Source organism: Terrapene carolina, unplaced genomic scaffold (genome assembly GCF_002925995.2).
Source record: "Terrapene carolina triunguis isolate 2854851 unplaced genomic scaffold, T_m_triunguis-2.0 Scaffold62, whole genome shotgun sequence".
Classification (NCBI taxonomy): Eukaryota; Metazoa; Chordata; order Testudines; family Emydidae; genus Terrapene; species Terrapene triunguis.
In genome coordinates, this window is record NW_020664413.1 from 33,038,166 (window position 1) to 33,051,516 (window position 13,351).

Sequence of the window (13,351 nt, forward strand, 5' to 3'; positions counted from 1 at the left end):
ACACACACACACACACACACACACACACACACACACACACACACACAACTACATTAAAGAGAACATTAAGGTTGCAAAGTCAAGTACTCAAAAGTTCGGACATGCCAGAATTGAGTGCTTTGCAGCCTTCATGGTCTTAACATTTTTGTGTATATATTTCACACAAAAACTATTTTAATTGTCTAGAAAGGAAATGTGCCCTGTTCTTTAACATAAATTCTACATTTATATAAAAATACTTTGTTTCATTGCCTGTGAAAAATGGCTCGTACATATGCTATCTACACGTGTTTTCTAATGTATTTGCATTCTGCTGAAAAGGCAATAAGAAAGAAGCAGCTAAATTAGTCAATACAAGATTTGCACTCTGAACTCAAAGTACACCTACAGAACCTGAATATCAATTGCATCTATTGAAGAATTGGACTTGGGGAGAATAGAGCTACCCTTAAAGAAAAAGTTGAAAAGCATAATCATCAGGATAATTTTACAGACTAACAATTGTGAAATTGTTACTCTCAAAGTACAAAAATAATTAACAATATTCTTCAGAGTGAAAAAAATTAATCCTGGTCCCAAAAAACACTGCAGCCAAAAGTTTTGAATAGTACAAGAACACAGAAGTGTTATTCATATAAGTAAAAGATGAACTCTTAGCCCCTATCAAAGTCAATAGCAAAACTACCATTTACTTCAATGGGATTAGGATTTTGCCCATTATCCAAATTAGCTCAAACGGGGCCTAATCCTATTCACATGATCAACTCAATGGGAGTATTTGTAAGAACATGAGATTTTATCCATATATTGTTATTGAAAAGGTTGGGGGGTGTTACTATAGTAAGCTATGGTGCAAGCTACTGAATAGGTTTTACAAGTGAAAAAAATCTGATTTTAAATTACATTTGAAGACTTCAGCTTCACATTTAATTACCAGAAATAGGTGAACTATAAATGAATCCATTCATACTACGAGATCTATAATTTCTCAAAGAAACAGATAAAAAATGAAATATCAGCATATTCTATTAATATTACTGTGAAGGCCTCAGGTTTAAAATCCATTTGCTCCATTAATTTTTTATGTTTAAAATTGATCACATTCATGAAAACCCAGAATGTGAGCTATGCTCACTGATTCCACACTCAATGCCCAAGGAATGTATGCACAAATACTGTGCCTCCCTAAAGTAGACCATGACACAGCCACGTACCATCTATGCATCGCACTCCTTTCACCTTCTTCTTTAGGTTTAAATCTTGTTGGGGGCAGGGATTAAACCTCTCACTCTTTGGGAAGCGCTACAGAAACAATTTTTACAAATCAATGCACATCTGATAGCTAAGCACCAGAATATGCCTCCACGGGAGGCTCTGGAACTCCTGTCACTGGAGGATTTTAAGAACAGGCTGGAAAAACACCTGGTCAGAGATAGTCTAGGTATACTTGGTCCTGCCTCTGTGCAGGGGGCGGGATTAATGACCTCTTGAGGTCCCCTTCACCCCTACATTTCTATGACTATTAGAGAATAACTAAGGAAAACAAATCAGTACATTTTTGTAGGTATTTTAGCTCTGAGTTAAAAGGAAGGAGCCAAAATTCTTACCTTCTCTTACTCTTGCATTATAACAAAAGGCAAGAAAAATGTTTAACACATAGTTGGAGAATATTTTACTTGCATATAGCTCAACCCACAGAAAACTAAGAATTTCAAAATTGGGTTGTTAAAACTAACATCTCTCTTGATACTTGACCAAGAATGTCACAGATAATAATGCAAGCCTATTAACTTGTCTTAATGAAATTTCCAAGGAAAGAGTGGCATAGTGTAAATGATCTACTGAATGGCTTTTGCTGAAATGTGCATGATGGCTTTGTAATTCACAAAGGTGTTCTGTACTTAATGTCTAGCAAGTCCTATTGCACCAAATATAAATAATCAGACAATACAATGTAAAAAAAATAGTAACAAATACCGGTTTATCCAGTTTTGACTGATTTACAAGTTAACCTGTAATCTCATATTTGGGGTAAAACTGACCCCTATGCAGAAGGCCAGCATACAAACTATGCACTGTTTAAACACTATATTTGAGGACTTAAGTGACTTAGGCTATGTCCTCACTAAGGGGAGGGGGGGTCGATTTAAGATACGCAAATTCAGCTACGCAAATAGCGTAGCTGAATTCGACGTATCCGAGCCGACTTACCCCGCTGTGAGGACGGCGGCAAATCGACCTCCGCGGCTCCCCCGTCGACGGCGCTTACTCCTACCTGCGCTGGTGGAGTACAAGCATCGATTCGGAGATCGATTGTCGCGTCCCGACGAGATGCAATAATTCGATCCCCGAGAGATCGATTTCTACCGCCGATTCAGGCGGGTAGTGAAGACGTAGCCTCAGTGGTACATAGGCCCCTTAAACTTGCTCTGCGCACAGGTTTTTAGCAGATATAGTTTAGTTTTCAAAAATAAGTCAAATATTTCTTTCAAACTATCAGATCACTTTTGAGATAAAGAGATGCTAAATTCTATTAGCACAGAGGCCAAAATTTTGAAACATAGGTGCCTATCAGGGATGGTCTAGACAGTATTTGGTCCTGCCATGCGGGCAGGGGACTGGACTCTATGACCTCTCGAGGTCCCTTCCAGTCCTAGAATCTATGAATCTATGAATCTAAAATTAGACTCTGAAATCCGTATTTAGGCAGCAAAAGAAAAATGGCCTGATTTTCAAAGGGTAGATTTTTTAAGGTTCCTGAAGATGATTTTAGGGACCTAACTAAAAGCACCTAAGTTTCAACATTTTGCCCACAGCAGGGCTTAGAATCAGGAGATCTATACTTTATCTCAACTCTGACACAAACCTAACCGCTCACTTGAGCTCTCCTTTCTGTAAAATGCATCTGTGATAAATGAAGGACAGGGGAACTCCCTTTTATGGGCACCCAGCCAGCCAGCTAGCTATAAAATCCCTGTTAGTAGCTGTTCTCTACTTGCTTTACCTGTAAAGGGTTAAAAAGTCCATAAGTAAAAGGAAGGGAGTTGGCACCTGACCAAAAGAGCCAATGGGAAGGCTAGAACTTTTCAAAATTCGGGGGGGAAAAATCCCCTTTGTCTGTCTGGTTGTTCTCCCAGAGAGCAGGGACAGGGCTGGAGCTATGCTGTAAAAGCTTGTGCCAGGTATGAAAATCATCAGATCATACCTAGAAACTACTCATTTAAAACCCCAGATGTGTCTCAGAGGGATAGCCGTGTTAGTCTGTATCCACAACAACGAGGAGTCCGGTGGCACCTTAAAGACTAACATTTATTTGGGCATAAGCTTTCGTGGGTAAACTGGGTTTTTTTACCCACGAAATCTTATGCCCAAATAAATCTGTTAGGGAAGATCCTTGTTTAGGATCCATCTCATGGCCACTACAGGATTGTTTTCTATTCTGTAGATTGCTCCCCATTTTACATTTAAAATGATGCATCCAGCTTATATTTAAAACATGCTGTGGATATTATTTGTATCACCATAGTGCCTAGAAGCCTGGAAGTCATGGACCATTGTACTAGGTGCTACCACTTCTTTTGGAAGACTGCAGCATTCCACAGACTAACAAACCGTGCCAGCCGTAAGATTTTTTTTTTCCTGCTAACCAGTCTAAATCTTCCTTTCATTAAGTTCATCCCTTTACTCCACTTGTAGTGTGTTAAACTCCTTGTTTTCCTTTGCATATACCACTTTCAAACAGTTGAGGACTGTTGGACTCCCATCCTTTTATACAGGCTAAACTACTTTAATCTTTCAATCATTTCTTGCAAGTTACTCCACCCAACTGATCCTAAACATTTTTTGCTGCATTTTGTTCTTTTCTGAACTCCCTCCAACTGGTCAATATCTTTATGGCAATGAATTTCCCAAAACTGAATCATTCCAGGTGCTGTTGTATCAGTGGAGGAATATTATCTTTATGTTTCATGACAAGACGTCTCTCTAGTCGTCCAATAGGTCACTACAATTCTGTCAGTGACAAAATACTATGTACACACAAACTAGACACCTGAAATTGAGGTATTCTGCTGTGAATTGGTTTATCTTAATGCAAATACTGCATACCTGTAATATCTGTGTGTGGCCTATCACTCCACTGGTCTCGCTTGACAACAACACCATATGCTCTGGAAAATAATTCTGTTACAATAGAACGTATTATTAAAACTTCTGGAAATGTGAATACAAAAACCTTCAGATTTCTCTTAGACATATAAACAGATCCACCACCCAATTGCACAGAGCAAAAAGACAATGAGATTTCCCCACTCTCAAATAATTTAGGAAAGGGAGGGAGCATTAAAATAGCCTCAAATTGTGGTATCTTGTAGATTCACCTGCTCAGTTTGTGAGAGCAGACTTCAAAGCGTTTTTTTTTTCTTCCCCCACCCCTCAAGATTTCAATGCAGGGATAAGAGTCTGCTGAGTCAAGTCAGGAAGGCCCATACTTAGGGTATGTCTATACTACAAAAACCTGTGCCAGTGGGTCTCAGAGCCTGGGTCAACTGACTCGGCTCACACTATGGGGCTAAAGCAGCAGTATAGATGTTCCTACTTGGGCTGGAGCCCAAGGTTTGAAACCTGCATAAGTCCCATGAGCCGAGTCTGTTGACTCAGGCTCATACTCGCTGCCAGGTTGTGTTTTTGTTTTTTGTTTATTTTTGTTTGTTTTTTTGCAGTGTAGCTGTAACCTTAGATTGTCAGGTAATCATTCACCCGCCCCTTCACGCTGTATAGGCCAGCCCTAGGCATCAATATATTACTATCTAGGAAGAGGGAAAATTCATTTAAAAAGGAACAATTTGTTGAAGTTGATATGGTATCCCAGTGGAAAGAGGAAATAAGTGGGATACATTGTCAAAAACATTTATTTAAATCGCATTGAAACAAAATGTTGGTTAATATATTTTATGCTATATTTTACTAATGCAGAAAAAATCCTCTCTGATTTATTGTGAATGCTCTTTATTCTGCATGATATTAATATGGATCAAATGGTGGAAACTTGCAAAAATACAAGAGAGATATTATAGGCCAGAGCTGGTGTAAGTCAGCACAGCTCCACTGACTGAACTGTAGCTATGCAGGTTTACACCAGTTGAGGATTTGGCCCCAGATCTAAAATTATAGTCTTTTATAATAGCTCCGAAAATTCCCAAATTAAATCCTTCAAAGTACGTAAAGTAGCTGGTCACCAGAGACTTTCATTCCAAATGATTGCGTGTATTATTTTTAGGATTAATTAAGTGTTTTTGATACAGTGTTCTAAATTCCACCTCCTCTTAGGATTGTACCTTTCTTGTTGGGCCCTGATTGGTTAGTCTATATTGCCCACCAAGGCTGGTTGACCATGGTCATGCAATGTACTGGGTCTAATTATATAAAGTCATTTCCATGGACCACTATAATATCTGACACCCCCCGCCCCCCCCACACACACACACTATTAATTAATTTAGCAACATCTCTGTGAGATGGAGTTATCCCCATTCAGAAATAGGTAATTGAGGGAGAGAGTGATAAGTGATTTGCTCAAGATAATACATGCAGAGCAAGGAACAGAACCCAAACTCTTGTGTCCCTAAAGGTATGTCTGCACCACAGCTGGAAGGTGTAAATTCCAGCTTGAGGAGACATACCCGCATTAGCTTTGATCAAGCTAGTGTGGTAAACTAGAGTGTAGTCACAGTAGGGCAAGTGGGGAACAGGGTGATGGGGTATGGGGGGGAGCCGCCCTACGTATGACCTTGTTGGAGACCATAGATTTGTACTAGCCCTTCCCAGAGCTCACGCTGTGGCGACTACACTGCTATTTGTAGCACACTAGTGCAATTGGAGCTAATGCAGGCATGTCGCCTCAAGTTGGAATTTACACCTTCCAGCTCTGGCATAGACATACCTATAGTGATTTAAGATCATTCTTCCTTTCCTTTTAACAGGTCACAGGTAGATTTAGGTTCCGTTTCATTTTACGGCTCACTCTAAGTCCTCCTGCATTTCTGGCATTCCCCCTCATCACTATGCCACATGGCTTCAGATGTCAGGGCAGCAGTAGCAGCTGCCCAAACAGTGCTTTTAAGAAGACAGACTTACCACTGGGTGTTTAAAAAACTCATATTTGGCATAGTTTTTTCTAAAATACAGTCTATTTTCTTCTTCAATTCCCCAGTTTGACTGAACTTCAATTACCAACTCGTGGTCTTCTATAATTCTTTCTGTAAAACAAAGAAAAATACATAGCCTTGCACACAAGCCCACCATCATAGTAAACCCATGAGAACTTAGGCTCAGACACAAATGAAGAGTTATGTTCAACCCAACATGAACAAAGTAATATGAACACCTTCAATTCATCAAGTCTGTTTTACATTTTGTCACCAAAGTCAGTATTCTATACAGTGCTCTTTTATAAGCCAACTCTGCTCATGAAGCATGAATGTCTGCAGTAGGTGAGCAAGCTAATTTTCTCCTCCTCTTCCTCAAACACCAATAAGGTTTTAAAATCTCTCACAAATGCAAAATGAGGTATTGCCTCTTCCAAAGCCAACTTATTACATACTGTAACGTTTTTACACAGCTTGGAATAGAGAGATGGTGATTTTGGCAGCTAGACTTCTTAGTTGTATAACTTCCTTCTTTGAGAAATTAGAGACTTGGAGCCAAAATTAATTAAGGGGAATGGTTAATTACAAAAATACCCAACATTCATTCATAAAGCGTTTTTTCACATTGGAAGAGTTCATCCTGAATTACTCAAGAGCTGGCAAAGCTATTAGAAGTGATCCCATTTGTATAGAGGTGAGCTCATTAGCTAGGTTGGATGCCAGACATTTAGATCTGCAAAGCCATGTGGGGAATTTGAACCTTTTGAAAACCAATTCTGATTGCTAATTAACTTTACAGTAATTGGGGATTTAGAAAAATCTAAACAAATGGCAAACAAAGGACTTATGTAAATAGATAATAAATAACCAATCAATTCGCCTATGTCTGCTCCAGAGTTCTTTCTAAAGATTTCAGAATACTGTTGCATCTCCTCTGCAAGCTGTTTTTAATCTCATTTTTGACAGTTTCCTGCAATGTAAAAAAATACTAAACTACATTTGTACAAAAGGAAATATGGTTTAGAATTTAAGGCCCCAATCCTTTAAAGAGTTATGTATGTGCTTAACTACAAACTCTAGGAGCACTATCATTGAAATCAATGAGACTACTTAGAGTGTGTAAAGGTAAGCCCATGCATAACCTTTTGCAGGATTGTGACTAAATTTATTTCTGTACATTGGATATCACTTATTTAAAAAAACCAAACAACTCATGTATCATTCGTGCTACAAAGAAAAAGAATACATTTCAGTGCACAGGAAAAAATTTGGTGGGCAATTTTCATTTTGCTGACAGCATGAACCAATGAGGAAACAAGTTATTTTAAATGTAAGCGGGGAATATTTTTTCTGGAACTTTATTGAATTGTACTTAAAGGGTCACTGTCAATTTCAAATCTAATTAGTTCCAACAAATCAACAATTTAAAATAGTTTCAACTACTGTTCCTGGGTCCCCCTGCCAATTATACAATTTTACACAACAACCTTATTTTATTTCTCTCTCCCCGCCACCCCAGTATTGCCAAAATGCAAGAGCACAATATATTTTAAATAAAAGAGAGAGAGAGAGAGAGAGAGAGAGGGTTCTATGTATTTTCCCTCTCGTTTTTCAGCCTTTAAAAGGTACAGCCAGTTCATATTCTCAAGCTTTATTCCATAAGGGCTTTAAGCTTAATTTACAAAAAATTACTGAAACTCTTACATAGTCACTTTAGTCCAGGAGCTGGGGCTTTAAGAAACACCACATATCTCAAGACGTGAGATAAAATTGTGAGCTGGCAACACTGCTTTCCAGGACTGTGTGAACAGAATGATTGTAATGCAGCAAAACACAAAATGTCCATTAAATTCTTGAAATACATTGGGGACAAATGTTTGTTTCAGAAGGTGGAGGAAGTAACTGGGGAAAACTGCCATTTTAGACATTATTCTGACTAACAGCATTGTGAATCTGAAGTTGAAGGCAATCTGGGTGAAAGTGATCAAGCAATGATGATTACATGACTCTAAGGAAAAGGAGCAAGAGCAGCAAAATAAGTACAATGGCCTTCAAAAAAAGCAGACTTTACCAAACTCAAAGAAGTGGTTGGTAATGGCCCATGGGAATAAAATCTAAAGGAAAAAGGAGTTCAGGAGACTTCTCAGTTTCTCAAAGAGTCAATGTTAAAGGTACAACAGCAAACCGTTGTTAGGACGAATACTAAAAGTAGAGCACTGCACAGATACAAAATTTGTACCTGCGGCTGTGAATATCCATGGATATAAAGCGGATACCCATGAAGCTTCAGGGCTCTACCAGGAACCACAGCGGCCTGTCAGGCCACCACTCACAGGAGCAAGAGCCCAGCCCAGGCAGCTCCTCCAATGCAGCTGTACTGCCCCCAGCCCTGCCCACCGGGGTGGGCACCAAGCTTAGCGGCAGCTGTCCCTCATCATGCTAGTGTATGCAGGCAGCTCGCATGCTCCTGGAAAAGAAGTAGCGATCTTGAAGAGGAAAAACAGTACACTTCTATCCCTTAAAAAAAAAAAAAAAAAAAAATGCTGTATTAAGGTAACACAAAGGCCAAGATTTTCAAAAAGGTTAAGTGATTTTGAAGGCCCAAATAGAAAAGCGTGGAGCACCTGTCCTCTGCAAATCAGACCCTATTTAAGGTATTTCAAGTTGGGCACACAAAATCTTTTAAAAATTACTTTGAAATATCTTGGCCCAGAAAGAATTAAAAGGGTAGGATTACAATTGCAGCCTCTTTCCATCAATGGTCTTCACTTCTTGTGGCAACATCCACCTTCACAAAACAAGAAATACTATCCACAGCCCAAATACAGTCAAGTCTGCAGACCTAGATTAATTACTGTGCCAAGTCGTCTCCAAATCTCCACTGAGTAAGTAATTACATTCACACAGCTAAATTCTACAAGTAGGAAAAAAAGTGGGCTCATTGTAGGCCACATATACAGATAGTGCTCATGCAATGATCAGATCAATTGTTCATCTTAAACGGTTATCTTTTTAGTTAATAATACAAATTAGAATTGGTTAACTCCTTGATTTGACTAATTTTATTTATATTATAATCCCAATGTATTTTTTATATTCTTTAGCACTTGAAGGAAGTATGAGAAATTAGTTAACCATATAGTTGTTTATGATCTTAAATAAATGTTATTAAAAAAATCCACCAAATCGGCTTCCTCTGATGAAATGGTGACAAGGTAAAAAGCCACCTTAATTAAAGGGACTTTAATTAAACATTTGACATTAGTCCTGAAAACCCGCTATTATTATTACGTCATGCCTAATCCAAAGGAAAAATGCAGCAGCCCACCATAATCTACTAAATACCATAGGATTTGGGAAATAAATGACCTTCACTCCCACTGAATGACTTATTTTTTTAAAACAACAACTCAGTTGGGACACTAACACCACATATCTATTCAAGGGACACCATCCTAGGACCTAACCACATCAGCCACACCATCAGGGGCTTGTTCACCTGCACATCTACCAATGTGATATATGCCGTCATGTACCAGCAATGCCTCTCTGCCATGTACATTGGCCAAACTGGACAGTCTCTACGCAAAAGAATAAACGGACACAAATCTGACATCAGGAACTATAACATTCAAAAACCAGTAGGAGAACACTTCAGTCTCCCTGGTCACTCAATAACAGACCTCAAAGTGGCAATTCTTCAAGAAAAAAAATTCAAAAAACAGACTAACGTGAAACTGCAGAACTTGAATTACTTTGCAAACTGGACACCATCACATTAGGCCTGAATAAAGACTGGGAGTGGTTGGGTCATTACAAAACCTAAACCTAATTTCCCCCTACTGTTACTCACATCTTCTTGTCAACTCTTTGAAATGGGTCACTCTCATTACCACTACAAAAGTTATTTTTCCTCCCTTGGTATCCTACTGTTAACTGAATTGTCTCGTTAGACTGACCTCACACTTGGTAAGACAACTCCCATCTTTTCACGTGTTTATACCTGCTCCTGTATTTTCTACTCCATGCATCTGATGAAGTGGGTTCTAGCCCACAAAAGCTTATGCCCAAATAAATTTGTTAATCTCTAAGGTACCACAAGGACTCCTCGTTGTTTCAACCGATATAGTTTCTCAAAAATTCTCTGTGAAAACCAAACTGAACCAGGCACACAGCTTTTCTCCAAAATGCATCTTTAATATTTATGGAAAAAAAACATCAAGAACTGAGGTGCTGTCTTAAAACAATTTTTTGTTGTTGTTCTGCACCAGTTTTTACAGAAAGCCAGTGCTGTTCTGGTATGCTATTTGAACTGTTAAATTGCTGGCACTGTGACATTTAAATAAATACCATCTCCTGGAGTCTTGCTTCTTGGAACAAAAACAAGACATACTGCATCACCTCATAGATAGGTAAAGATCTTGGTATAGCATATGAACTCCACCCAATGGATTTTTAAGGTAGCAGATTATAAAACTTCTAATGTAGATTCAGATTACTTTTTAAAGGAATTGAACTATTAACAGAGTACTATACTTTAAAACAATCCTGTGATTGGATTACTTTTCTTAACAATGCCGTCTATCCAGTCTTGAATATGAATAAGGACTCCCTAAGACTACAGTACAATCTCTGGGCAGCTCACATAAACAATACAAAGGAACTTCCAGGAAAGTAATCAGTAGAAATCATTGCACTCTCAAAATGCTGTTAAAGACATTAAGTCTCAACACCACAGTAAGGAATTCTTAGACATTTTCCAGATTGGTGAACTGAAGCAACAGAACTCATATGAGTCCAAAACTCCCCATCCCCTGCTCTAACCAGTAGAGCAGCTTGCCCAGCTCTTCCCCCTGAAGGCCTGCCTGATAAATGCTGAGATCATCTTCAGGCAGAAAGGTGACAAGGCTATTTATTGGGACCTATGTAAAAAGGCTTCTTTTGGCTGTGGACATTTTTCAGCATCCTCAGAACCACTTCATCTTATGAAAACATACAATTACTGATTCTCAGCAGACTAGGTTCCTAACTGAAACCTGTCACAGAATGAAGGGAATTGGCAAAATTCTATCTTGGTTTTGGATGGAAGAGTTTTACCCCGGGACTTGGTTTGTTCATCCTCTTTTTCTAGAAAGATCTGGATAGTGGCCACCATTTCCTACTACTCTGGCCTGCATTTATCATGGTCCAATATTAAGAGTTTCCTTCATTCAGGGGAGATGCTGAAGCTGATGGAAGAGGATGAGTATCTTGAATGCTTTCTGGCTTGTGTCCTCTATCTTATTGGGCTCTTCGACTTTTCTTTTGGGGAAAAGATTTCATCCTTGCCTGGGGATTGTTTCCTTTTCCTAAATAGTGCCCTTTTGGGGGCTTAGCCAGAGGGGAGGGCTTCAGGCCTACGTGCCCTCACTGAGAAACCCAAGATCCTCCACTTGGGAGGAAGGAGAGGCAGAAAGAATGCCAGACTCCTTGCTGTGAGACTCGATTATCCAACTGAGAATACACGTAGGGATGATGGAACTTTTCTTCTTTGAGGTGGATTGGGCTGAGAGGCAATTAGATGAATATTTGGACTTAACTTGCAAGAAATCCCTAATCAACAAAGATGGGTCTATCTGCCAGGTCCCAAGTGCTGAAGGTGTCTTAGGAGAAGTCTCTAACTCTGTGGGGCCTCAATAAGCCATTAAAACTCCATCACCTTCCTCACAACAAACCAAAGGTCCACAGGCTTGATGCAATCATGGCAGAGGTCCTCTTCTGTGGCACCCAGACAAACTGCATACTCCATTCTAAATGACTCTGCCATGCTGGAGAAGGAGATCAGCATGGAGATCCTTCCAGAGAATAAGGGAGTGGGGGAGGATGAGGATGTGTCCTTATGCATAAGGAAAAGGGGTGGAAAGTACTGCTCACCTCTTCTCCAAAATTTGGCTTCAATCCAGGATAACTAACAGGGTAACACAGGATTCTCTGCATCCAGACAATGGCAGCCAGAGTGAGAAAATCTGGAGAAAGGCCATAACTAAAATCTGGATCTCTGTGGGTATGTCAGAGCCGCCTTCAATATTTTCAAGAAGAAATGCACACCACAAACATTTTGAAGTGGCTGACAGGTCCATAATTCATAAAGGGGTATGTGAGATATATGGTGCTACATATAATTATTTTACACAATAGCCTCAGTTATGAATAAAAACTACATCCAGGAAAGTATGAAGTTCATGTAATACTGACTAAAACTACGTCTACATTTGGAGCTGGGGGTGTGATTCCCAATTCAAGCATATAGGCTTATGCTAACTCTCATCATCGAGTTAGCACTCTAAAAATAGTATCAGTCATGACAGCATGTTCAGCAGCAGCACAAGCTATCCGCCCAGAGTACGGACCCACCTAAATACTCTGGGTACATACTCTTGTTGGTAGCTTCTGCCACTGCTCACCATGCTACGGCTCTGACAGATACAGCTATTTCCTACAATGTTCTGGACAAACCTTATTGAATTAAGTTAAAGTATCTTAGGAATTCATTGTATTAAAAATGCAAATGGTTATGTATTATTGTGGGATTGTATATAACATCTCTAGGGAGGAGATATGACAAATGTCTCCTGGGAAGTGTTATGAGCTTCAAAGGCCTATTTTAAAACAACAGGTCAGATAAGTAGTATATTTTGGAGGGGGAGAAAATTAAGTGGCTTTCCTAGGAAAATACCCTGGGGAGGAAATGCAAATTCCCCACCTCCGGACCAAACCTTTAAAAGATTTGCCTTGTGGAGAAACCCATTGTACATCTGATCACCTAATTCCTGGTCTCTAAGGAACAAAGACCTAAACTGTATAAAGGAGAAAAACAAAAATCACGGATTCATGGATGTGCTAGTTCCACTGGAAAACCCCTTGGTGGTGTCTGCAGGACTGTTTACCTGCCAGAGACCTTGTTGAGTCAGGGTAATCTCTGGTAAGATAATTTGCATGCGTGTAGGTTCTTTTTAATGTTTTCTCCATAATTCTTTTACTTTAAGAATAAATGTGATTATTTTAGAAAGAACTATGTGGTCACTTAACTGTGGGCAATTACGCTGTTTATAGCCTCTGAAGAAGAAAGGCAAACCAGCCTGCTGAGGCAGTCTGCTTTGCTGGAGAATTCAGTGGGCAGCATGGAAATCCCCGGATAGGGGAGAGAGAGAGAGAGAGAGAGAGAG

At 39.4% G+C, this 13,351-nt stretch overlaps 1 protein-coding gene across 1 annotated transcript in view; it reads right to left on the reverse strand.

The window, feature by feature from the left end:
• Nucleotides 1–13,351, reverse strand: part of GRB14 (growth factor receptor bound protein 14) — a 65,678-nt gene that overhangs the window by 26,257 nt on the left and 26,070 nt on the right. Inside the window, exons 3-4 of the mRNA XM_024204704.2 lie at nt 6,136–6,257; nt 4,108–4,182 (exon numbers count right to left, since the gene is read on the reverse strand). Of these exons, the coding sequence (XP_024060472.1) occupies nt 4,108–4,182; nt 6,136–6,257 (197 nt within the window). The remainder of the gene's footprint in view (nt 1–4,107; nt 4,183–6,135; nt 6,258–13,351) is intronic.